Source organism: Hydra vulgaris, chromosome 14 (genome assembly GCF_038396675.1).
Source record: "Hydra vulgaris chromosome 14, alternate assembly HydraT2T_AEP".
In the NCBI taxonomy this organism is placed as follows: Eukaryota; Metazoa; Cnidaria; class Hydrozoa; order Anthoathecata; family Hydridae; genus Hydra; species Hydra vulgaris.
Window position 1 is genome coordinate 23702501 of NC_088933.1, and position 24348 is coordinate 23726848.

Sequence of the window (24348 nt, forward strand, 5' to 3'; positions counted from 1 at the left end):
TAAAAAAGACGCTATTTTTATAGTATTATCTTTTTAAAGTTTATCTTTTATTTTCTCATTCATTAAGACTTTTTTTTTTTTTAGTTTTCTTTAGATATTAACTAACTTCCATGAAATTGTAAATATGGCTGTGTACCACATTGGAAATAACAAGACATTTGGAGCAAATTTACAAATATTTAAAAAAAATATGTATATATACATAAATGAATACACAAACTTGCATGAATGTATATATATGTACACATATATCTACTCTTAGGTGGTTAATACACAAAAAAGGGGACGTTTATTAACTTTTGGAAACTTTTCCTTCACACTCCATGCTTATTAAGATCCCCCATTTATTAATTTTTACTTGTTATAAAAAAAAAAACATCTCAAAACTAAAAAAAAAAATCAGAAAAAATATATATCAGTCACTGATAAGAATAAAACCTTTCAGTGTAATTAGGCTTTAAAAATTGTAGACCTTTGCAAAATCTCGTAAATTTGGATTCGACAAAAATTAAGTTTTTGTTTATTTGTCATTATAGTATAAAACTTATGTATGTTAAAAAATGCGCATTTGAACGCAAACCGCACAAGAATTTAATTGTTTATTTGTGTTCTGTAAAAAATTCCCACCCACTATTTTATTAAGACCCTTTTATTAAGCACCTGAGAGTACATATAAAAGAGATCTACTAGTGTAAAGTGTGAAAGAGATCTACTAGTGTAAAAAAAATTTCATATTCTTCTTATTCTAAAAAATTTGATGGAAAAAAGTAAAAAAATGTTTATTTAGACTTTAAACATTATTTGAAAGACATTTTTTAAATATAAATTTATAACATTTTACATGACTTTTTGATAAAAAAAAAAAAATTAAAAATTTTTACTTTTTCTTCATCCTTGCATCCCTCTCCTATACAGTCAAACACTTTTAAAAAGTTTTGTTTGAAAAGAACTGTGAAATCAGCGTAACGTTGGTGAAAAAGAGAACACATGTAAGCAGCAGCATTGACATCAGAAACCTAATCAAAAAAATTTACATATATTCATATAATATTAGAGAACCAATAATATATCATGATTAAAATACTGCAGCAGTTTGTTTATGATTACTTGGTGTTGTCAAATTTTAATTTTATAATTAACAAATATTTAAATATTTTTGTGTTTGCTACGCACCACAAACCTACTCTGAACAATACAAATATAATTTGATTAATATAATTTGACAAACATTATGATTTGTGCATTAAAATAGCTTCTGTGAAATTGAATTATTTGAAACAAAAGCTCAATAATAATATAATAGTAAACTTTGTGATGCTAAGACACTGATGAAGAAAAATGAAATATGAAGGGATGGTGAAAATGTAATATTCCAGCAGATACATGAAACCAGAATATTACAGGACATTTAGAAACCACTTTAACTAACCTAAAATTAAACTATGGACTGTTAAAGGGATAAGAAGGAAAAAATATTTTAAAGAAATATTTACTAGTTAAATATTATACTTTCAAATGTGTTTACTTATCAACTTAAACTCTCTGTTTTTACAAATCCAATTAACAAAAAAAGAAAAGAAAAAATAATACCTTTAACTTTGCTTCAACCATAGCTGCAACAGCTTCTTGAATAAACTTACTTAAATTCAATCCATTAAACTCATTTACTAAAGCATTTTTCTGTTGTTCATTTATGGAGCGCTGTTATTAAAAAAAAGAATTAAAAAAGATTTTCATTAAACACATACACCAACTGTTTAAATAAGGATAATCCTAGCAAAGCATGCATAAATTAAATAATAACTAATTAACAATATGCATTAATTTAAAACAAATCACATTTTTTGAATAATTTAAATTATTATTCAAAAAATTTGATTTGTTTTATTTTAATTAATTTAAAACCTATATTTATCTAATAAAATTTATAAAATGTCATGCCCTTTCCTGTTAGTTTTTTTTTTTTTTTTAATGTGATTTCCTGATAGATAAATCAGTTTTGAAAAAAATATCACCCGAATTTTGTACACATTCTCAGATTAATTTTTATTTATTAAAAATAAAACATATTCAATCCATTGCAGAATCAGCATATGCTTTGGTGTAGCTAGATAGCTTAGATGGTAAAAAACAAAATTTTAAAATCAGGACTGTTATGCAATACAAATTCACTGACAACTTAGTATGAGTAGCTATTCCATACACATAAATGTTGGTCAATAAATGGACACTACTTTGGGTTAGTCCTTAAGACTATTTGTGGCTGTTCCTATGCTAAGCCATCGATATCTTTGGATTTAAAACATTACTAATCTTTATTGGTAGAAATTAGAGTAAAATTGTTTGGGGCAGTACATTTACTGCAACCCCCATTATATTATGGTCAAATAAGCTGAAGTTTAATCTGACTTGGTAAAAAAATGTGAGAAGACCAGTTGGTAAACAATTAAAGTTATGTACACTATAGGAAAAGATATCAGCCATAAATTATGCAATGCTAAACTATAAAAAAAAATAGAAGTAGAAGATCATTTGCCCTTTTGCATGATAGGTTCAGAATTTTTGAAGAATTTTATCAGGAACTTTAAACTGGTTACGAGAAAAACATTTGACAAACTTATCAAGTCTCATACATATGCTGAAGTTATTAAGAACAATGAATATCAATTACTGATCTGATATGCTTTTGACAGTACACTCTTTAAAGTTCCTATAGTTTTGGAAATGAAATAGTAGCATATTTTCTCATTTTTCATTTTTATCGGTATATTGATATTTCAAAATATATTTACCTTACATACAACAGCTGCTTTTTAACACTAAAATTAAAACTTTTTTGTGTTAAAACTGAAAAAGAATTAGTCTACTATAGCGTTTCTATTAAATTTGATAAGTGTTTCTATAGTTTTAAAGGATAGTGTATATACATATATTACTATATTTGCAGATTGTAGTCAAAATAAATCTGCTAATAATAATACTATTCTGCTCACTACAGTTTCTTAAATGTTTAATTTGATCCAGACAAATTTCAGATTTAAATTAATATATTTGCAGTTTCAAAACTTTAAGGAAAAACTTTAATAATGTGCTCAAAGCATAGATCTGTTCTTAAAACTTCTAAACACTAATACTAAAAGGAAAATACAATACAATAATACTTAAAGGAAAATCAAAGTAGGAGAAGTAGGGGCACAACTGCATATGTAGGCACAATTATTTTTTAACATTTCCATTTTAACAATGTTATCCACTATGGCAAAAAACAAACCATGCGTTGGTAAAACAGTTTCCTTCATTTCGCTTATGTCAAAAAGAGTGCCTGTTGCATTTCTGAGAAGTTGTGCATAATAATATTTATTTTGATAAAAATACTATATTTACATCAGATTTTTCCGGACCTTTCTTTTGAAGATTAAGCAATATTTGATTTTAGTGTTAAAGATATGTGTTATCAGCGTTATTTCATCAAGTGAAAACCATTTAAAACTATGAAACTATAAAACCATTTAAAACTATGAAAATTTAAAACTATATATATATATATATATATATTAGGGCCCTGCGAATCACTATTTTTAGTTTCAAATCAAATTACAATTTGAAGCAAGTCTTGATTCGCAAATTGAATTGAATCACAAGTCCAATAAGCACTATGAAGAAATCTAAGTTTAACTAAAACATAGATATCCTCAAAATGCTGATTTAATTCGAGATTTGACTCATTTTGCGAATCAACGCCTGATTCGATTCAATACCAAAAAGGTGATTCGCAGGGCCCTAATATATATATATTATATATATATATATATATATATATATATATATATATATATATATATATATATATATATATATATATATATATATATATATATATATATATATATATATATTGAATGAGAAAACTCAGACTGTAAATACAAATAATGCCTACACAGTATGCAGACGTGCAACCAAATCAGAAAATAATTTGAGCTGTGAGAAAAAAAATGTACCACAAAAAGCATACCCCCAACGATTTTGTGAGAGTGCGGTTGTGCCTCAAAATGGGGGCAAAACCATTTTTTTCACAAAGTGTACTTTTTGTGCAATAACATTTTCAAAAATCATTTTATTTTTTCTTAATTGCAGCAATTTAAAGCTTAATAATTTAATTATTGAAATAAAGTGTTAAAAAATATTTTGTTTTTATTTTCATTTAACAATAATCCAAACATTACAGGGACGGTTATACCCCCACTTCCCCTACTTGTTATAGAAAAAATTTCAATTCATCTTACTAGTTTTTTAATAAATGTTGTATTTTTTTTCATTGAGGAATCCAACTTCTTTAAAAACAATTCATCTGGTCGATTCCCTACACAAAGAAAAAGTCAACTTTAAATGTATGATTGTGTGATTGCGAGTAAGAGAACAAATTTTCTTTATTAGTTTAGTATAAATATATATCATGAAATAAATTTAAAACATCTACTATTTAAATAATTGAGCAATGTGCACAAATGTAGTACATTAGAAAGTGCAAACAAATAATACAATAAAAGTGTGGCATCATGCAGTAGCAGTGTAGTGGTAAAGCGCTCACTTCATAAGCAAGAATTACTGGTAGTACTAACTCAACTTGTTTCTCCGAACAGCAGCCTTGTTTGCAAGGTTTGTGTTTTGGAGTTAAAGAATTAAGATAGTGTTGTAACCACAATAAAGTAGCCTTCTCAATTGCAGTGTCCTTCTCGGCCTTGGGTAGGTAAATAACATTATAAAAAAGGTGGTAACTAAGCAGTCAGCAACATAGTTGTCAGTACACGGTAAAAAAAATACATCAAGATTAAAATATTTATTTAATTTTATTAAAATCTATTCTCAAAAAAATCATTAAATTCATTTCACAAAAACAAAATAATGAATCACTAACAAAATGCATTGTCATCACTGCATATCTAGAATCTGTAAGTTACTTATCAAAAAAACTATAAGAGAGGTATTATTAATTTAAAAAAAAACATCTGTAAGAGAGACATTAATGTATAAAAAAAACATCTGTAAGAGAGACATTAATTTTAAAAAAAAACATCTGTAAGAGGGACATTAATGTAAAAAAAAAACTTCGAGAGAGGCATTAATAGCTTAAAAAACAAAAACTATAAGAGAGACATTTTAAAAAAACAACTATAATAGGACATTAATTTAAAAGACTGTTAAAAAGATTTGAAAATTGATAAATCAATTTTGAAATCACACAACAAAAACCTTTTTTTACGAATCAGACTGCATAGCAAGGAGAAAAAAGTGTCGGATAAGACTAACCTTGTCTGTCAGTTATTATTCAGTTTTCATACAAAGATAAAAAACGTGCTTGAAACAGTCATTATCAAAAATCTACCAAAGATCCCACAACTTTCAATACCAATAAAATGGTGTACCTTACCACACAGCCAAGATTATCAACCAATATTTAAAATCCAACAAAATACTTTGATTGCTATGGTGTGCTTAATCATCAACAAGATGGTGTACCTTGCCACACAGCCAAAATTATAAAAAAATATTTAAAATCCAAAAAAATACTTTCATTGCTATGGTGTGCTTGATCACCTGATTTAAATCCAATTAATTGTGCAACATTAATATCACAGGCAAAGCACACTTAAAAGATGTTTTTAAAAGCACATAGAAATAACTTTAATATCTATGCATGAAAACTAAAGACAAGGGTTGCTATTTTAAGTACTGAAAATTATTTTGTTCACTGTTAAACCTTGATTTGTATGAATTTAATTGCCTTCTTTTTTTTTCTTTTTTATTATTATTTTTAATTACCTATTAATGGAATTTTTTTTTTTTTAATTCATTGGCATTTTCGCTATTAAAAAAAAATAAATTTTAAATGCCTTTCTAAAATATTATTTTATAAATTGTTTACAAAAAATATTATTTGAACAAATTTTTACTTGACCAAACTTTGTTGTAACACTGAATGTACTACTGTATGTAGCCCCAATCTAGGGCTATTCCATTATGATGTCATCATGCACCTAAGTTTGCAGTATATGAAATAAAAATATCAATAAAGACAGATTCAACATAAAACTTAGAAGTTCTTACCTTGTGCATTTAAGTTTTTTTCTCTTAACTCTAAGCGCTTTTCTATTCTTTGTTCATTATATGCTTGAGTTTCTAATGCCATTTTCTGAAATTTTAAAAATAAAAAATTAGTTATATATAATGCTAGTTTATTAAAATAATTGCCAAATATTTTAACATAAAGACAGAGGTGTATTTGCATTTTAAAAAACTTTTTAAGAAAATACAGAATTTTAAGAAACTTATTAACTCATTATGATTTAAAAATACTGACTTTAACTCTGGCACAATTTTAATAAATCAAATGAAATAAAAAATCAAAAAAATACATACACATAAACACTTCATATAAGAAGGATTCAGATTTAGAGAAATAAACGATTAAAATGTATGTATATGTGTGGTAGTGATTCAGTGGTTGGAGTACTCCTCTTCAATGTACTTCTTTGTATATTGAAAAGGTCTGTAAGTGATGCACATAGTGTTGTTTATTTTAAACACTTAATGCATAAAATTGATTAATAATAAAAATTATATACGAATCCATTTAAGTTTATATTGAAAATAAAAACAAAATTATTATTTATGGAACTTTAAATTCTAATTGTCTTGACTTAATTATTAAATTAACTTTAAATTCTAATTGTTTTAACTTAATAAGATAGGATAGATCAATAACATAAATACTTTTTGAGGAAGGGATTTTAGAGTTAAATAATTTAATAAGATAGGATAGATCAATAATATAAATACTTATTGAAAAAAAGATTTTAGGGATAAATAATTTAATGAGATAGGATAGATCAATAACATAAATACTTTTTGAGGAAAAGACTTCTGAAAAAAAAATTTGCTACAGGGGTCAAAAATATAACTATCATGTTCGCATACTATATCGATAAAAAATAAAATGTTGCTTTTACCAATTCTTTACTTTTCAAAATATCATCATCATTAGTGTTTGGATAAGTGTGTGCCTAAAAAGTTAAAAAAAATAGATTTAAAAATATGAAATTTAAATTGGGTAATATGAATAACTTTCATAATTAAAAATGTTGAACATTTTTAGCTATAAAAAAAAAATTTATTCTCAATTTATTATTTCTTTATTTTGATTTATATTAAATTTTTATTTATATTTATCATTTCATTTATTCTCCTTGTTTTTTATTTTTTTCCATATTTTATTTTTCCTGCATTGAATATTGATAAATACTTAAAATTAGGCAAATAGTACTGTTAAAAATACTTCAAAAAAAATTATTTAAACTTATTGAATATTTCTATTTAAAAAAATTAAAAAATTAAATTTAAATATTTCAGTATAAAAAAAAAATACTAGAATCTTATTTTATGTTTAACTATATTTATGTTTAAAAAGCTGAAGCAACTGCCTACAGGGCAAATAGAAACAATTCCTCCTCAAATTTATCTTTATAAAAATATTATTCATATGTATGTTGAGAGTGTTTTAATGTACAGTAACCCTGGTATCTGCAGATAACCTCTGCACACTTGCAACAATGCTTTGCTACAGCATAAAAGTGTCAGAATGTTAAATTTAGCATTTATATGCATTCCTATAAAATTCATAATCAAAAATAAATACATTTAACAACATGTACATAAAAAAAAAACTCTTATACACTAAATATGTTTTAACAGTTTAGTCATGATAACTTTTTTTAAGTCAGAAAAAATGCAAGAATGAAAAAGTGATAAAAAAAAAGCAAAAAACGTAAAAACAAATTAAGTTTATTTCAAATAAAATTTCAAATGAAAAAGTTGGCACTCTTATGTCATCTGAAATAGGGAGCTTTAGTAAATACATCAACTAATGGGATATACATGATAACAAGAACATGCAAAGGAGTTATTGCTATATCAACAGAGGGTTTGGCTTAGGACAATGATTAATTTTTTGCATTATTCTATATTTTTTTCTTCTTTTTTGGACAAAGCCATATGTATTTATGTGAGCAATGAAAGTCAACTAAAATAAACTTGTTTTGATTTTTCTGATTAAAGCAATTAAAAATATATAGCATTATACAAAGAAAACTACAATATAGCAAAATATAGCATTAAACTATAATATAGCAAAAATATAGCATTATGCAAAGAAAACTAAGCCTGCAACAAAAGAAAAGTAATTGAAAAATGGGATCTTAATTTATTTCACTTTTGAGCAAATGAGATTTTCCTATGGCGCATTGATTATCCAACTTACTGTTCACATTTAAGACAAAATTACTATGTTTATATTATACCCCATGTACTTGTAATAAAACATGAAATTGTAATTAAACATTCTGATTGGCAAATAAAATTCATTGGCTAATTATTTTATAATTCATTTTCAATAGTTATTATTTTAAAACAGACTTTAAAAAAAATCTCAAAATAATTGAAGGGTGATAATCAACGAAGATTAATCATTTACTCAACAAACTATTTTTTCTTAGTTCAGATTACTACGACTGGAAATTTAATCATAACATAAAAGTCAAATCTCAAACACGCTAGGAATGGCAAATTAAAATAATTACTATTTGCAACTTGCTGCTTTTAGCTTTAGTCCATATTATAATGTATATTTGTATATGTATGTGCATACACAAATATCAGGCGTTGTTATGAGATTTTATTGCATAACGAAAAAGTTAACTCTAATAAATGTAACTTAAGCACAGCTTATTTAAATCATTAAAATTGCATCATTAGCATATATTAAAGTACTGCATTGTAATTAAATTGAATTTTAAACCGGGTTAAAAATCATTTAAACTAATATAACAAAATTACTGATGAAATCTAAATTCGGTATTTGAAAAAATTATACTTTCTTATAAATTATTTTTTAAAACAATATTATTCTTAACATAATCTTTTGTTTCTTTATTTAACTTATTTATTTTTAATTTATTATTATTTTTTTTTTACTTTTAATGTAATATTTTTAATTATTACATAATAATTAAAAATAATGTCAATTTAAAATATTACATTAAACAATATTTTATATTATTTAATGTAATATTTTTAATTTTAACTGTTTTTAAAATGATTATAAACAATTTATAGAGAGATTTTAGTTATCAATAAAATACTCAAAAACAAAATTTATGTTCATAAATAAATGTCAAAAGAATTTTACACGATATTGATTTATTAAGAAACAAGAAGTGTTTAATACATTTGTGAAAAGAATTTTTTTAAACAAAAACACTTCTCCCTTTTTTAAAAGGAAAAAAGTTTTTTCTTTTCTTTCACATATTTTATGATAAAGATATTTATGTTTTACATAATTAATTAGTTAGCCAGAAAAAAATTTCTTTTTTTATAAATATTGTAAAACTATAGACAGGCCCCTAACAAGTGATTTCAGTGCAGACCTCCACCTTACTGAAACGCCATTAGTGACCACAATACATTCCTGAGGATGAGAAATCAATTAGAATAGGTTATAATGATACAAACACTGTATTTAGTGTATTTATTTTCTATTTTCTCAAAAAAAAATTTGGTTATGCTAGCAATAATTACACCAACAAGTATATAAGAGCATTAGCACATTTGCAATAACACAGTCACTTGCATCCGACCTTTTAACTCTCCAGGTTTTACCAAGCAAGCTCCCAGGAGATGTGTGCGGTTTTTTATCTTGAATGTTCACACATGAGTATTTTATTTTAAACAACTTGGTCACAGCCATTTGTAAGTTTTATTATAATATGCATTGCGGAAAATACTAAGTTTCAAAATCAAAGAAAGCAAAACTAACAAAATAGGAAATTAAAATAAATTAAAATAAAAAAAAATGAAAAAAAAATTAATAATTGAAATAATTTGTGTACTGTTTATTTTTGTTTCTTTAGGGTGGTTGTTATTTTTAGCAACAAAATTAAATAAGGTAAACCAAAAAAAAAAGTTTTTAGTTAACATTAAAAAGAATGATTTTCCTATACTTTATTTGTTCTTTTTAAAGAGGAAAGCAAAAATATAAATTGTTATCGGTTTGTAAAATCTATTTGTATAACTTCAATGCAACAAGTATATATTGCCCCGATATGAATATGTTTATGTAAAGCATGAGTATATTTTTATGTATAACTTTTTTTATTATATAATTATATTTATTTGTTTATTGTTTAAAACTTTAAAATGGTGGTGACCAAGTTGTCTAAAATAAAATACTCATGTGTGGACATACAAGATGAAAAACTGCACGCATTTCCTGGTAAAGCTTGGCATGAGACTCATGGTTTGATAACAAATCTCACAGCCTTATGGTTGGTCCAAAATTCTCACGGTTAATCTTTTAGCTTAAAATTAATAACAATATATATCTTGAAAACAAAAGACAAGCTGAGGCAAGTTGTGTTCATATTTAAAAAAATGTTTAAAAAAATTTTTTTTTAATAATAAATAATAAATGCATATCAATAAAACTTAAATTGTTGTTTTAGTCGAAGCTTGCCGTCTCAATTTTTTTTGGTTCCCTGAGTCTGTACAATGTTAGCCTAAATCTGCAGACTTGATAATTTATTTCATATGTATTTAATTCATAACAGTTTCAGTATGACATCATCCTAAAGTTTTTTTTCGAGATATCGTATTATTTGTTTGCCACAATTACCAAATTGTGTTAATTGTATAACTTTTTACTAAATCCCTAAAAAAATTTGTGATACAATTAAAAATAAAGTAATATATGGTTTTGATATTTGAGTAGCGTAACTTGTTTTTAACAATTGTAAGTATAAATCTTTATCAAGATTTTTATATAAAAATATGTAAGAATACTTTACATAGAATTTTTTTTAATGTTAAAACTGTTTATTGTAAAACTTTCATTTTTTAAATTCAGTAGTTTTTTAACTTGAATGAATGAAAGAATGTTAAGAGACAGGTTTTAACATGGTGCGCTTTAAAAATACAACATGAATTGAGAAATGCTAAATACGCATTATTTTATAAAAGCGCGCTACGATGATTTGACAATTTAAATCACTGTCTGTCTTGAATTGCCAAAATATGAAAACTATTGGGGTAATTAATAGCAAGCCATCTGGATTTTATGCAAGGTATAAATTGTATAAAAAAGGGCACAAAAAACATATACTTCATTTTTTATTGAATTGTAAAATTTTAATCGAACTTTAAAATGACAATTTGCGTTGTTATTAGGTGCCGTAGTAATCCAAACACATCGGGTTTTCATATATCCTTTCATAGATTACCCTCAGATCAAATAACTGCAGTTTTATGGAAAAAGGCAATCAGTATATATAACTGCAACAAAAGTGTAAGAATATGTTCTTTACATTTTGATGGCTCATGTTCAACATATCAAAAGAACAAATGACGAAATGAATCATTCTAAAATCAGTGCAAAGGTGGATCCATTGTTTGAAAAAGGAAATAAATTAGGGAGGCTGTTTAAAAGTGAGAAAAATTTATTTAAAATTGGTTTCTAGAAATAAAAACTAAAAAATATCATGTGTATATACATATATAACATACATATATCAATAATACGAGTCAATATTATATCCATTTCCTGACAAAAATCTGGTATTATACTACATAATTTATGAATTTATTCAACACAGATATATTTTTATGCGCTTTCTTCAAGTGTATTTTGCATTGCATGTACTTTTCCTTATTGTAATGTGTTTGTTTTCTTTGTTTGATATAATACTGCTGCTTGTTGTTGTGAATTTTGTAATATTATGTTAATTATTTTATCACATTTTCCTTACCACAACAATGGCAATCATTTATAATTGTATTGTGTTCTGCAAAATTTATTGATAAAATAATGACAATTGCTCACACCGATATAAATTTAACTTAACTTTTCTGCCTAATTTATTCATTTATTAATCCAGATTATCACTTTAACACATGAAAAAGTAAATCCAGACAAAAATTAAACATAAAAAAGTAATATTTCCACTAAATTGTATAAAACAAATAAAATATAAAACGAATAATTCCAATAAGTCATGTAAATTAAATTTAAGTATATATCAGGCCTTGCTTTAAAGCATTATGCGTTGAGCAATTTACAAACGCCTCAAGCAATTTTACAAAAGCAGTAAGCAATTTTGGTTATGCGACTTTTTATCATTTTTTAACTTTTAAATTATTCTATAAGCGGTAAGATAAAAGAAGTAATTAATTTAAAAAAAATCATATTAACTTTTGAATGACATTTATGTAAAAATATTTGTTACAAAAGTTTAAATGACAATTATGATATAAGCACTATTTACTAATAAAAAAAAACTCAAATAAAATTAATTTTTATTTTGTTTTTATTTTATTGTAATGATTGATTTTTTCACTTGAAAAACGCTTTTACTTAGAGCTTGAAGCAAAGATAATAACTTAATTCTGATAAAAAATATATGACTTAATTTAAAACTAATTTAATAAAAATATTAAAAAAAAATTAAATTAAAAAAAATTAAATTAAAAAAAAATATATATGACTTAATTTAAAACTAATTTAATAAAAATATTTAATTGCATTCTGATAAAAAAAATATATATTTTAATTTAGATTTAAAAAATATATAATTTAATTTTGATTTAAAAAATATATATTTAAGTTTATTTAAATTAAAAGTTAATGCTTAGTTTAACTTAACTGCAAATTTATTTAAAAATATTACTAAATATTGTTTGATATTTAAATTTTATTTGTTCTTAAAAAAAATGAGGTCATTTTTATCGCAATTGTTTTTTTGGTTTTCCTTCCTAACATTTTTTTTTTTACTCATAATTAAATTAAAAATTAATTAAAATAATTAATTAAAATTTTTAATTAAAATAGTTAAATAATTAATATTTAATTAAACGTAATTAAACATAATTAAATAACATAATTAAAATTTTTTTACTCATAATTAACTTTGCTCTAAAGGGCTGCATCAAAAATTTGTACTAAACATAAGTTAAATTTTTTTTTATAACGCAAGTTAAATTGCAGCAATTATTTTTTGATAAATACAGAGATATAATTTTAATAAACGATGTTTGGAAAAATAATCTTTGCTTTCACAACAAAATTGGTAATAAATAATAAACTATTAATAACCAAAGTAAATAAGTTAACTTAATTGTTTCATTTTTTACTAAGTTTTTTTTTCAAATAAAAAATTATTGGTAGTTGCAAAGTTGCAATTAGAAATTTAAAGAAATAATCATTTAAAAATTCAAAAATTTAACATATTTTAATTCATTTGTGCAAATGTCAATAAAAGAAAGAAATTTGTTAATATCAAACATTTTTTTTTAATGTAATATTAAATTTAATTATTTAATATTAAAAAGAAAATAAAATAAAAAATAAACATTCACCTAAAAGTAATAATAAAAAAGAAGTTAAATAACATTTAACTTGTTTTGCGGTAATTAATATTATTGTAGTAAATTTAAAAAATTTCATGTCTTTAAAAAATAAAAAAATATAGAGAATTTTATGACATCAAATTTACATTAGGCTATTGTGTTAAGCATTTCTGTTAAAAACAAGGCCTGCATATGAGCTAAAACAAACAGCTACACCACACAGTAAACACTTAACTTAAATATAAAAAAAACTTAAAACAAACTAAAAAAATCTCAATAAAATAAATATATAAATTAATTTAAAGTTAAATTAAATTAAATTAAACTGAATAAAAAACGAGTGACTTGAATAAACCATATAAACTTAATTAAGTAGAAACTAAATATAAAATGAATTATTTTTTTAAGAATGGTATTAACTAAACTAAATTAAAGTTAAAACAAATATTTGTACTAAAATATACAAAAGTTAGTTATAATATAAATATAAAACAAAGAACCGCATTAACTCTTGCGCTACCAGCCATTTCAACAAAAAAAATTTTGTTGCGATCACACTTTTTTTGAATAAAATTTGGATGGCATAACATTGAAAACTAACTCAAAATTCGAATAGTAAACCTTCTTAAAACCATAACAATCTATATACCTATAGAAAGCTAAACAAATGTACTTTTTAATTAAATAAGTTTTTAACACGCATCATTAAACAATAAAAATTGCAAAGTGCTTAAAACCATTGTTTTTATAAATAGTAACTAAAATATTAAGTTCAAAACAAAACTCATTTAATATATAAAAAGAATGTTTTTCTTCAAAAGACTCTGGTAATTACTTAGCGAGAAGTTAAACATTTCTACAATTTAAATTTTACAGTGTTAACGCTGTTTTATTTTATAACTAAATTTAAAGAAGTTTTTTTTATCAAGGATTACTTAAGATTTTTTAACTTTGTCAAGTGAAAGCTTTTTATAATTAACAATATAGCTCTTATTTGTTCTTGACTATGTAGAAAATTAATTAAACCTTTATAACAAACCAATCATGTGTCTAAAATGAAAATTTATGTACAAAACAAAATAAATTGTGAAGCATACTCGAAAGCCGCAGAAAAAAAATCTTATTGCTTACAAAAAAAAATTTTAAGATCCAGAATATGTAATGAAGACAACTTACTATGTAAGAGTTCACTATAAAAATCTTATTTAACATTTTATCTTAATTTTATTTAGCTCTCCAAGAAAAAAGAAGGGCATAAGTCAAATTAAATGTAATATTCTATAAAAAGAAAATATAACATTCTATAATACTGGTACAAAAATTATACATTTAAGAAATAACGCCGATTTAAAAAAATCTAAACAACTAGAAGAGATAAAATAATTTAAAAATTATCCTGACAGTTGTTAAAAACAAGTTGCACTAATAAAATCTAATATTACTTTATAAAAAAATATATTACTTTATTTTTAATTGTATCACAAATATTTTTTGTGATTTAGTAATAAATTATATAAATATTTGATTTTCTGATTGTATGAAAAAAATTACTTCTATTTTAAAAAAAAAAACAATATCTTATGATGTCATATACCGAAACTGTTATGAATTAAACTTGCATGAAATAAATTATTAAGTCTGCAGATTGTGGCTAACATTATACAGACTCAGAAAGAAAAAAAAAATGGAGATACCAAGCTTCAACTAAAACATGAGTTTTAAAGTTAATGGTGTGCATTTATTATTTAGTTTTAATTGAAAAAATTTAGCCCAAACATTTTTTTAAACATTTTCTTTAATATGAATACAACTTGTCTTGGCACTTGGAGATCCCTTTAAACATAGGTTTCTTTATATTATAAATCAAACCCAAATTTTTAAAAATAGCAACAAAACAAAAATGTAAGAGCAAACTTAGCTTACATGGTGCACTGATTACCTTGTTAGGGCTGTTAAAGGTAATATTTACCAATTTTACTGTGTTTTGTGTATTAAAAAATTAACTTGTCGTCATCAAGTAGTTAAAGATGTATCTAATCATTGCAAAAAAAAACAGTCACAAAGCAAATGTTATAGTATTAAAAAAGCAAACTTCTTAAAATATCTTTTTATAAATTGACACATTAGATAAGCAAGTACTTAATGCTGAAACAAATTTTTTAGTTTAGCACAACACTTCTTTAGCCACTACTGATCATCTTACATCTTTTTTAAAGAGGTTTTTCCAGACAGTAAAATTGCTAAGAGGTATGTAGCAAGTCAACCTAAAACAATGGCTATCATAAACGAATCATTTGTTACAAATTGTCAAAATTAAGTAGTAGGACATTGTAAGATCCATCCATATACTGACCAATCAAAAACATGTCATTTCTTTGATATGTGCTTAACATCTGGAGTTGATTGTGTAAAGGCTGCTTTTATCTTTTCTGCTATAGAAAAAAAAATTGGAAGATTATGAAATTCCCTGGGAAAATTGCAAAATCTAAGTGTTGACAATACAAACTCTATGAATTTCTTTAAGAAATTCTTTAATTGAATTTAAATAAAACTTAATTGAATTTAATTGAATTTAATTGAAATTTAATTGAATTTAAATTTTATTTAAATTTAGAATGAATTTAAATGAATTTCTTTAAGAATTTCTAATTTATCAATATATTTAGAAAAAAATAATATGCACACCTAGCTGCTATTAAAGTAAATATTTTTTGTGATTAAACTGGACTAAAATGTTATGATAGACATGTATTAATGGTTTGATAAGCTGCAAAACGAAAGGGCAAATTGAGAGAGTACTTTGAATTTTTAATCAAGAATATCGAGAGGTTCTAAAGCATCTATCAGTTAGATACCAAATATCAAAATCCAATTCTGGTACCAGCAATGCTTTTCCTAACTTCAGCATTACATTTATTTTTACATTTCAATCAACTATTGCAGTGAGAAGAACAAACAATTCATTGTCTAAAATCAGCAATTGAAAGTCTAGGGAAAAAGCTGGCTGAACACATTATTCTACCAAACAAACAAGAGATATTTCGCAAAAAAATTAAAGAACTTTATGATATTGCTCACTATTTTTTCAAGCCGCCTATTGAATAGCCAAATCATCTACTGAGAAAAAAAAACCAATACTAAAAAAAGGAAACAAAATTGTAAAGAAATATCTAATTTTAACTAAATAAACTAGAAAAATTTAATAATTAGAAAAAGAAAATTAAAAAAATTTTTATATAATAGGAAAATCAGAAAAAATTTCTAATTATTCGTAAAACTATTCCATTTGATTAATAAATTTTGTAGTGACGGAAGAAATTAAATAAAAAAAATACCATGGTTTCTTTTTTAAATGTATTTACAATACTTGATGTCTGTCTTAAATTGTTTCCTTTACATTGCCCAATTTTCAACAGTATGATGAATTACTAGAGATAATGAACATTATTGCTCTGATTGCTCTGTTTGAAAAAATGTATTTAAAGTCTTTTTAAAATGTTTTAAATAGGCTCCTAAAAGTTTCATTTAAAAAGTTTAGTAATATAACAATGCAGATTTTGGAGCGTCGATAACAATAGTTATGGGTTTAAATGCACAATTAAGGGAACCCAACAAAAGTGTAGACTATTTTAATGGGGGTAGTAAAACCAACCTAATATTTTATACTTGAACATTAGAAGTAATGACTTTTAAATTTTTTAAATTAGTTTTCTTGCTTTCCTGTGCATTGATAGAAACAGTAAAGTTTAGCAAAAATATTTGAAAAGCAAATTTTAAAATTGTCCTTATTTATAGCGCAAATATTATAGTATTTCCTCAACATACTGACTGACAAAAGTCACGAATAAATTGTATATCAAAAAATGTTTTTTTGTTTTTTTATATTCTTATCTGCTTTCTTTCTTGACTGTATTAATTTTAGCAGTGGAAAATAACAAATGCCTTAAAAAAAAGAAAACAAAACAGTAAAATATTTAAGTATATTTTTTTTTAACAAAATTTTTTTTTTTAATTTCTAATTTTTTTAAGTTTTTTAGTTTAGATATTCTATTTTGTATAGTATTCATTTCCTTTTTTCAAGTATTACTGTTTTATTCTTTGTAGTTGCTTATATGTTTATTTAACTGCAAATTTTTAAAATACTTATTATATAAAAACATGGTCGAGTTGTCTAAAAAAATTACTTTAAATGTGGACCAACAAAGCTTACAACTGCACACACCTTTCAGGAAGGCTTGATACCCTGTTCTCAATTCTAAACATAATGAATAAATATGAGTTATTTATTTATTGAATATAACTTCATACTATTTTATTTTTTCTTGTTTAAAAAAAAGTACTTTTTTTATGTTTATCCAATTTTTGTGTTAATCTCAAGGTTTTAAAAAAGAGGTTGGAAGGTCTGCTTGTATAGATAGCTAATAGCACCATTTTATATTTTTCGCCTCACTAGCATAGAGATTAATTTTTTTTTTTAAAGTGAAAATGAAATTGAATTTTCTTTCTGCTGCTGTTGCAAATTTAATTTATAGTACAGCATTAAACAGTATTTTTAAATACCAATTTTATAACTGACTTTTTAAATATCAATTGTAAGACTGACTTTTTAGCTTTTTGGCATGCATGACGTAAACAAACTACTTTTTTTTCAAAAAAGGCCATTGATAAACAAAGCTGTTGGGCTGAGAAACAAGTTGATCATGATACAACCAGGGACATGGTGGGGATGAAACTTGGAACTTTGTGCTTACAAAGTGAGTGCTCTGCAACTACATGGCTATTGCATTATTATTACACCACTTATGCACTATAACTACAACATTGTCACAGTTTAGACCAATAATATTATTTAACTTCAAAAATATTTACTTCATTAGAACTTTCATCACCACTTTGCACTATCTGCTCTCCAATTTCGTTCTCTGACCTAGTAAAATAGATAAAGTAAGAATTAACACAACAACATGAAATAAAAAAAGGATTTTTTCAAAAAAAAGAAAAACTACCTTGAATCTGATTCATCTAACAACAAGCTTTTATTTTTGCGCTCAGAACTGTATCTATGAGAGCGCTCTACTGGCTTCATTTTTTGTCTTTATTCATAGTTCATAAGTATGAACCTTGCAAAAGTCTATATCATATGACATATGATAATGTAGCTTGCTCAATATTTTATCTAAAATACAAGTCTAGTTAACTAAATATATATTATTATTTAATTATAATACTACTAATTTTAAAGTAATCTAGCTGAAAACAAAAAAAAGATTTATAAAAAAAATTTTAATGAAATGATCTCATTTGAAAAATATAAATCACATTTTATAAAGTTCAGCTTTCATAACATTTTAGTTATAAAATGAAAACAGATATGATTTTAATTTTAAATAGATTTTTAAACTTTAGAGTGGTTTGTAAATAAACTTTAAAATTAAAAAATCTATTCAAAAAATAACAATTTTAAAAACTAATTCAATCTTGCTTTCAAAATCCATTGGATCTATTCATATGCTATGAACTTTAGGCTAAAACCTTACATAAAATCTTGATTTTATGTAAAATTATGTAAAAGAGTTCTGATTAAAGATTCTATAAAATCTTTCTTTTAAGGTGGTCTGATAAAAAAAAGCTAAAGTACGAAATAATTTGAATATTCTCTTAAGTTATTTTAGGCTAATATACAAAGTCATTCAAATAAAAAATAGTACTCTGTCTTAAGAGTAACTTATATTATCATGCTTATTAATGACACAAGGAAGTCGATTACACAATAATCTTATAGGAAAGGTGGTGGATTTCAGAGATTGTCTTTGTTATGGAAGGAGCCAAGCAGGTAAACATATCTCGTTTTCGTGCCAATATTTAGACTTGTTGTGTCAGGAACAATCATTAAAATTGATCTCCATAGATTGAACTCCTCTAATACATTCTTGAAATTATTATGAGCACAGTCAACTTAATTTCTTTTGCTTCAATGTTGGGAATCACTACCTGATATTTAAGGATATTTATCTATTAAACTGGCAAAAATGTATTTATAATATATTGTTTTCAGTTTAGGATATTGAATGCAGGATCTTCTTGACTCAGTGCATAGGTTTTGCTTGTGACTCTGTTTTTATGACTTGGCAACTCATTCTATTATCTCCTGATAAGATTACAGCTCTAAAACTCAGTTTAATTGCTCTGAGGCCTGCTGGTAGTTAGGTTTTTAAACTCTGTGGTAGCTCTAAAAGAGGCTCGTTCTATCAACAGCTGTAAAGTATCAGAGTACTAACATTGCAATGTTGCGCATGGATGGTATCCTTGTTTTTACTTTTGGTGTGCATTGTTGAGACTACATTTGGAGCCCTTTGTTATGGTTTAGGGTTTATTAATAGTAATGAGGAAATTGCTTGGATTATTAAATAGTGTGCCGAGTACTATCTGTGTCAATTGAGTCACGCTCTTTAACAAATCTAAAAATGAGTAAAAAGTACCAAAAACTATAGGACACCAAAAACCCTTGTCTTCACCAAGTTCTCTAAATCTATCATTCAATAATAACTGTGGTCTTTGAAGGAACTTTTCTTCTGTTGAGTCTAATCTCCTGTAAAGTTCACCAGACCTACTTGCTCTTTGTGAGACTAACTTGAGTTTGACTGTCTCATCTTGTGATATTAGAGTTGATGGTTATCTTCCTTTAGTTCATTAAGACTCCAATAGGTTTATGCGTTGTAAGAAATCACCCATTGGTCAGAAAACTAGATTAGAATCTACAGATTATTTTTTTATGAGCTTTTGTTTAATGCCACTTCACTCTATCACCTTTCTCTTCGTTCTATATTGCTCTGCTTCATCTCAAGACAGCACCTTTTTTAATGTTATTCTGATCAAACTGACCTAGCCCTTTCTACTTTTCCTTCGACTAATATTGTTGTTGTTAGTGACTTTAATGGTCATCACACTGAATGGCTCTAGAGTCAGTGACTCTGCAGGCATTAAGGCCTACAACTTTTGCCTCAATCTCTAATACAAATAGCCAACTTTCAAACTCCCTTTCCAGACAACCTGAATCATTTACCTTCTCTGCTCGACTTATATCTTGTTTCTGGTCTTGGTCTGTGCTCAGTTTCTCCACATTCACTCTTAGGTGCTTTTAATCATGGTCTGATCAGAAGCACCTAAGGGTGAATAAGGAACTAATTGTCCCTTGACTAACTGGGACTCTTTTTATGATTTTCTTCATGATAGCCCTTGGTTAAAAATCTTTTGTCTTTTTTTTATTTCTGCTTAATACAAATGTGCTTCTTATATAATTTCTTGGATTCAGCCTGACAGAGTCTTTTATTCCCTCTTGACAATTCCAAGTCAAGTCTCACTCTACTCCATGATTTTTTACTCATTGTGCTGCTATAATTTCTAACTGTAACTATCACTTCCATATCTATCACCAAAATAATTTTCTAGAACACATATCTGTTTACTATTGATAAAAAACATTGTAAAAAGGCTTTATCTAACACAGAAGCCCACTATTCTCATGCCACAAAATCTTGTATTTCTTTTTAAAAACTAGGCTCCAGACTTCTGGAAGAATTTTAACAATAGAGCAAATCTGTTATTCTCTCTTGCATTTCACCTTTAAACATGCTTCACCTAAAGACAAAGTTAAATTGTTCGCTAAGTACCTTCCATCAACCTCATCTCTTGATTCCACTAATCACATCCTGCCTGATATAGCCAACAACCAGGTTGATCCATTATTTGATCCTTGTATCACTCCAGCTTTTGTGTCTAAAGTGAGTTCCCACTTAGACTCTTCTACAGATTGTAATCCAGAAAACATACTGGAAAGCGGCATCTGTTATCTATTTTTTTTTAATTTTGGAGAGCAATCTGACTTGTCTGACTAACATCCCGTTAGTCTTCTTAATATAATTAGCAATTTTTGCTAATTGATGAGCATTATGGCCATCTCATAAATGTTTATGTTGTTGTTGATAGAGCCTGTGCTACTTTCACGACACTCAGATGTCACTCAGCTAGTAAGTGTGGCCAGCTTGTCTCTTTTATAGCCTTTTTTGCCTTTGAAAGATAAATGGTCTTGACACAAAAAAATTTTGAAATAGTTTTGACAGAAAAATCGTGTCAAATTTGCATCATAATAGAATTACATAATTGGTTTCCAGAAACCTGTATATTTGATATTTATTAGAGGCCCACACAAGGTTTATTAGAATATAACACCTTTAGTATATTTTTGTATATGTCAGTTTAAGACTTCATATGTATTATTTTATGACTATATAGAGAGATTATTATTAACAGTATATAGTATCCTTAAAAAATCTACACAACATTTTAAAGTCACTTGTGTATAACATTTTGTATTACTTTAATGAAATTAACTTTTTTTATCAAAGTTTCTCCATTGCACTACAGGAAATAATATTGGGGGGAAAAATTCAAAAACATATCCCTCAATTTATTATAAGATTTAAAAAAGTTCAGAGAGAAATTGATCTACTTTTGATAAATGTTAATTGACAGGTTTATTTCATTGGGGTTTTCAATTTATTATTTAATCTTACATCTATATAATTTTAAATACAATTTAATCTTAAAACTAAATAAACTTTATGCAAGAAATAATTTAAAACTTGATAACTTGATAATTATATATTTGTATTATATATTATTGTGTTGATATGCTGTAGTGTTTATGTAACTATTTGCATATAACGTATTGTGAACTCAAAGTAGTAATAACTTCATACACCAAAAAAAATTATTAAAAAAAATAGAAAATCATATTTTAAAAGATCTCCACATTGCATGATATGAATAATAATAATTAACTGAAAAACATCCTTATCTCAAAAGCAGTTTTCAGAGAATAGTACAGTTACTTTAGGTCAAATATATAGTCAATTATTACCAGAATGTACATATGAATGTACAAACACACAGACATACAAACATACACATTCACACACACAAACTCTTAATGATTACTTTTCTACAATAGCAGAAAATCTTGCATTAAAAAAATACTCTTAAGTAATGACTTAAGAGTATTTTTATAAAAATTTTAAGCTATTTTATAAAAACTACATTCCTAAAATTAAATATTATATTTTATCTCTTTATATATTTCCAGCTAATCCCCAAGATATAATAGACTATATATCTGCCTTGCACGCAAAAAAGGAAATTGGGCCATATAGTAGTTGCTCTAAAATATTTATTTTCACATCTCAAGAACTCAGTAACCCATTAGATGCCATAATAAATAAATCATTTAAATCTGGAATTTACCCTGACCTATTTAAAGTTGCCAAAGTAATACCAATCTTCAAAAATGACTCCAAAGTAAATTAAAACTACACCTATATCACTTCTATTAAATATCAGCAAATAACTTGAATGATTTGTGTATACTAAATTAGCCAGTTTCCTACATCAATCAAATAACTTATAGACTACTACACGAATTTTGAAAAAAAGTTATACAAACCATGCCTCAATTCATATTACTGAAATTATATGAGAAGCTCTCAATCAAAAACAGTTTGCTGGAGGAGTATTTGTGGACCTGCAAAAGGTGTTTGACACAGTTGACCATGGAATTCTTTTATCAAAGTTATGTCATTATGGTGTCCAATAAATTGCTCTCTAATGGCTTGAATCATACCTTTCTAATTGTCCTTAATTTACCAATATTACTAACGCATCTATGTGAAATACTCAAACACATATGTGAAATACTATGTAAACATCTTAACTATGACCTATTATGTTTGCTTCAGTGATTACATTCAAAGAAAAAATAATACTCTTTAAATCTCAAAGACAAAAAATTGACAAACAACATAATTTCAGAATAAGTGGACGAAAACGAAAAGTGTTAATAAAATAGATATCTTGGTATAATACTATATAAACACCTCTTGTCTAATCATCAATTAAAATCAGTGTTTTACAGAGTAAAAATAAAAATGAAAATTTACATTATTATCAATTAAATATCCCTTGCAAATAATACTAAAATAAAAGAAAACTTTCATAACATAGGAACACAACATTCATAAACACACACAAACACACACAAGTGTGTGTGTGTGTGTGTGTGTGTGTGTGTGTGTGTGTGTGTGTGGTGTGTGTGTGTGTGTGTGTGTGTGTGTGTGTGTGTGTGTGTGTGTGTGTGTGTGTGTGTGTGTGTGTGTGTGTGTGTGTGTGTGTGTGTGTGTGTGTGTGTGTGTGTGTGTGTGTGTGTGTAGCAATGTCAATTGAATTATACAACGATCCTTACCATATACTTATTTTCCAGAAAATTATTGAAAACTTTTCAATATCACTAATGCAATTTACAAAATTTAAATTTAAACAAGTCTTGAAAATTTACAGACAGTATGCTAGACCGTTTGTTAATTATGCTAGACCGGTTTCCAATAGTTGTTGGAGTCGTGCAAAAACTGCATTATCGCTTTATCGTAGATGACGTTTATAAATTTCGAACTTGGCCAAGACGCATCTCCAATGCAGAAATTTTTAACTACGTTTTCATTTTTATTTTTACTATGATAAGCTTTTTAGAAATTACTCATTTAACTCAAGCTTAAAACAGTTGGTGTATTATAAAAACATTGGTGCCTTGCATTCTCTCATCAGTTTAATATTTTAAGAAACACCAAGTTTAACTCAACACGTTTTTTCAAGGTTTTTTAATTTTAACTTTAAGAGTTTATAAAAAGTATTTAAAGAAATAACTTGTTTAGATAACATGAATATAGACAAATGTAACAATAATGTAAAAGAGGGAAATTTTTATTTAATAATAGCATCATATTGAAATAACTACATTTAAGAATGACTCTTTTATTATACTCTATCTTTCTAATGTGCGTTATTTAATAC

General features: G+C 25.5%; 1 protein-coding gene across 1 annotated transcript in view; it reads right to left on the bottom strand.

Annotated features, from left to right (window-relative positions):
• Positions 1-24013, bottom strand: part of LOC100197170 (regulator of nonsense transcripts 2) — a 55397-nt gene extending 31384 nt beyond the window's left edge. The window contains exons 1-8 of the mRNA XM_065817459.1: positions 23744-24013; positions 18456-18625; positions 18319-18376; positions 7008-7061; positions 6106-6190; positions 4284-4360; positions 1591-1701; positions 882-1016 (exon numbers count right to left, since the gene is read on the bottom strand). Coding sequence (XP_065673531.1) covers positions 882-1016; positions 1591-1701; positions 4284-4360; positions 6106-6190; positions 7008-7061; positions 18319-18376; positions 18456-18535 — 600 coding nt within the window. The 5' untranslated portion in view covers positions 18536-18625; positions 23744-24013. The remainder of the gene's footprint in view (positions 1-881; positions 1017-1590; positions 1702-4283; positions 4361-6105; positions 6191-7007; positions 7062-18318; positions 18377-18455; positions 18626-23743) is intronic.
• Positions 24014-24348: the final 335 nt, after the last annotated feature.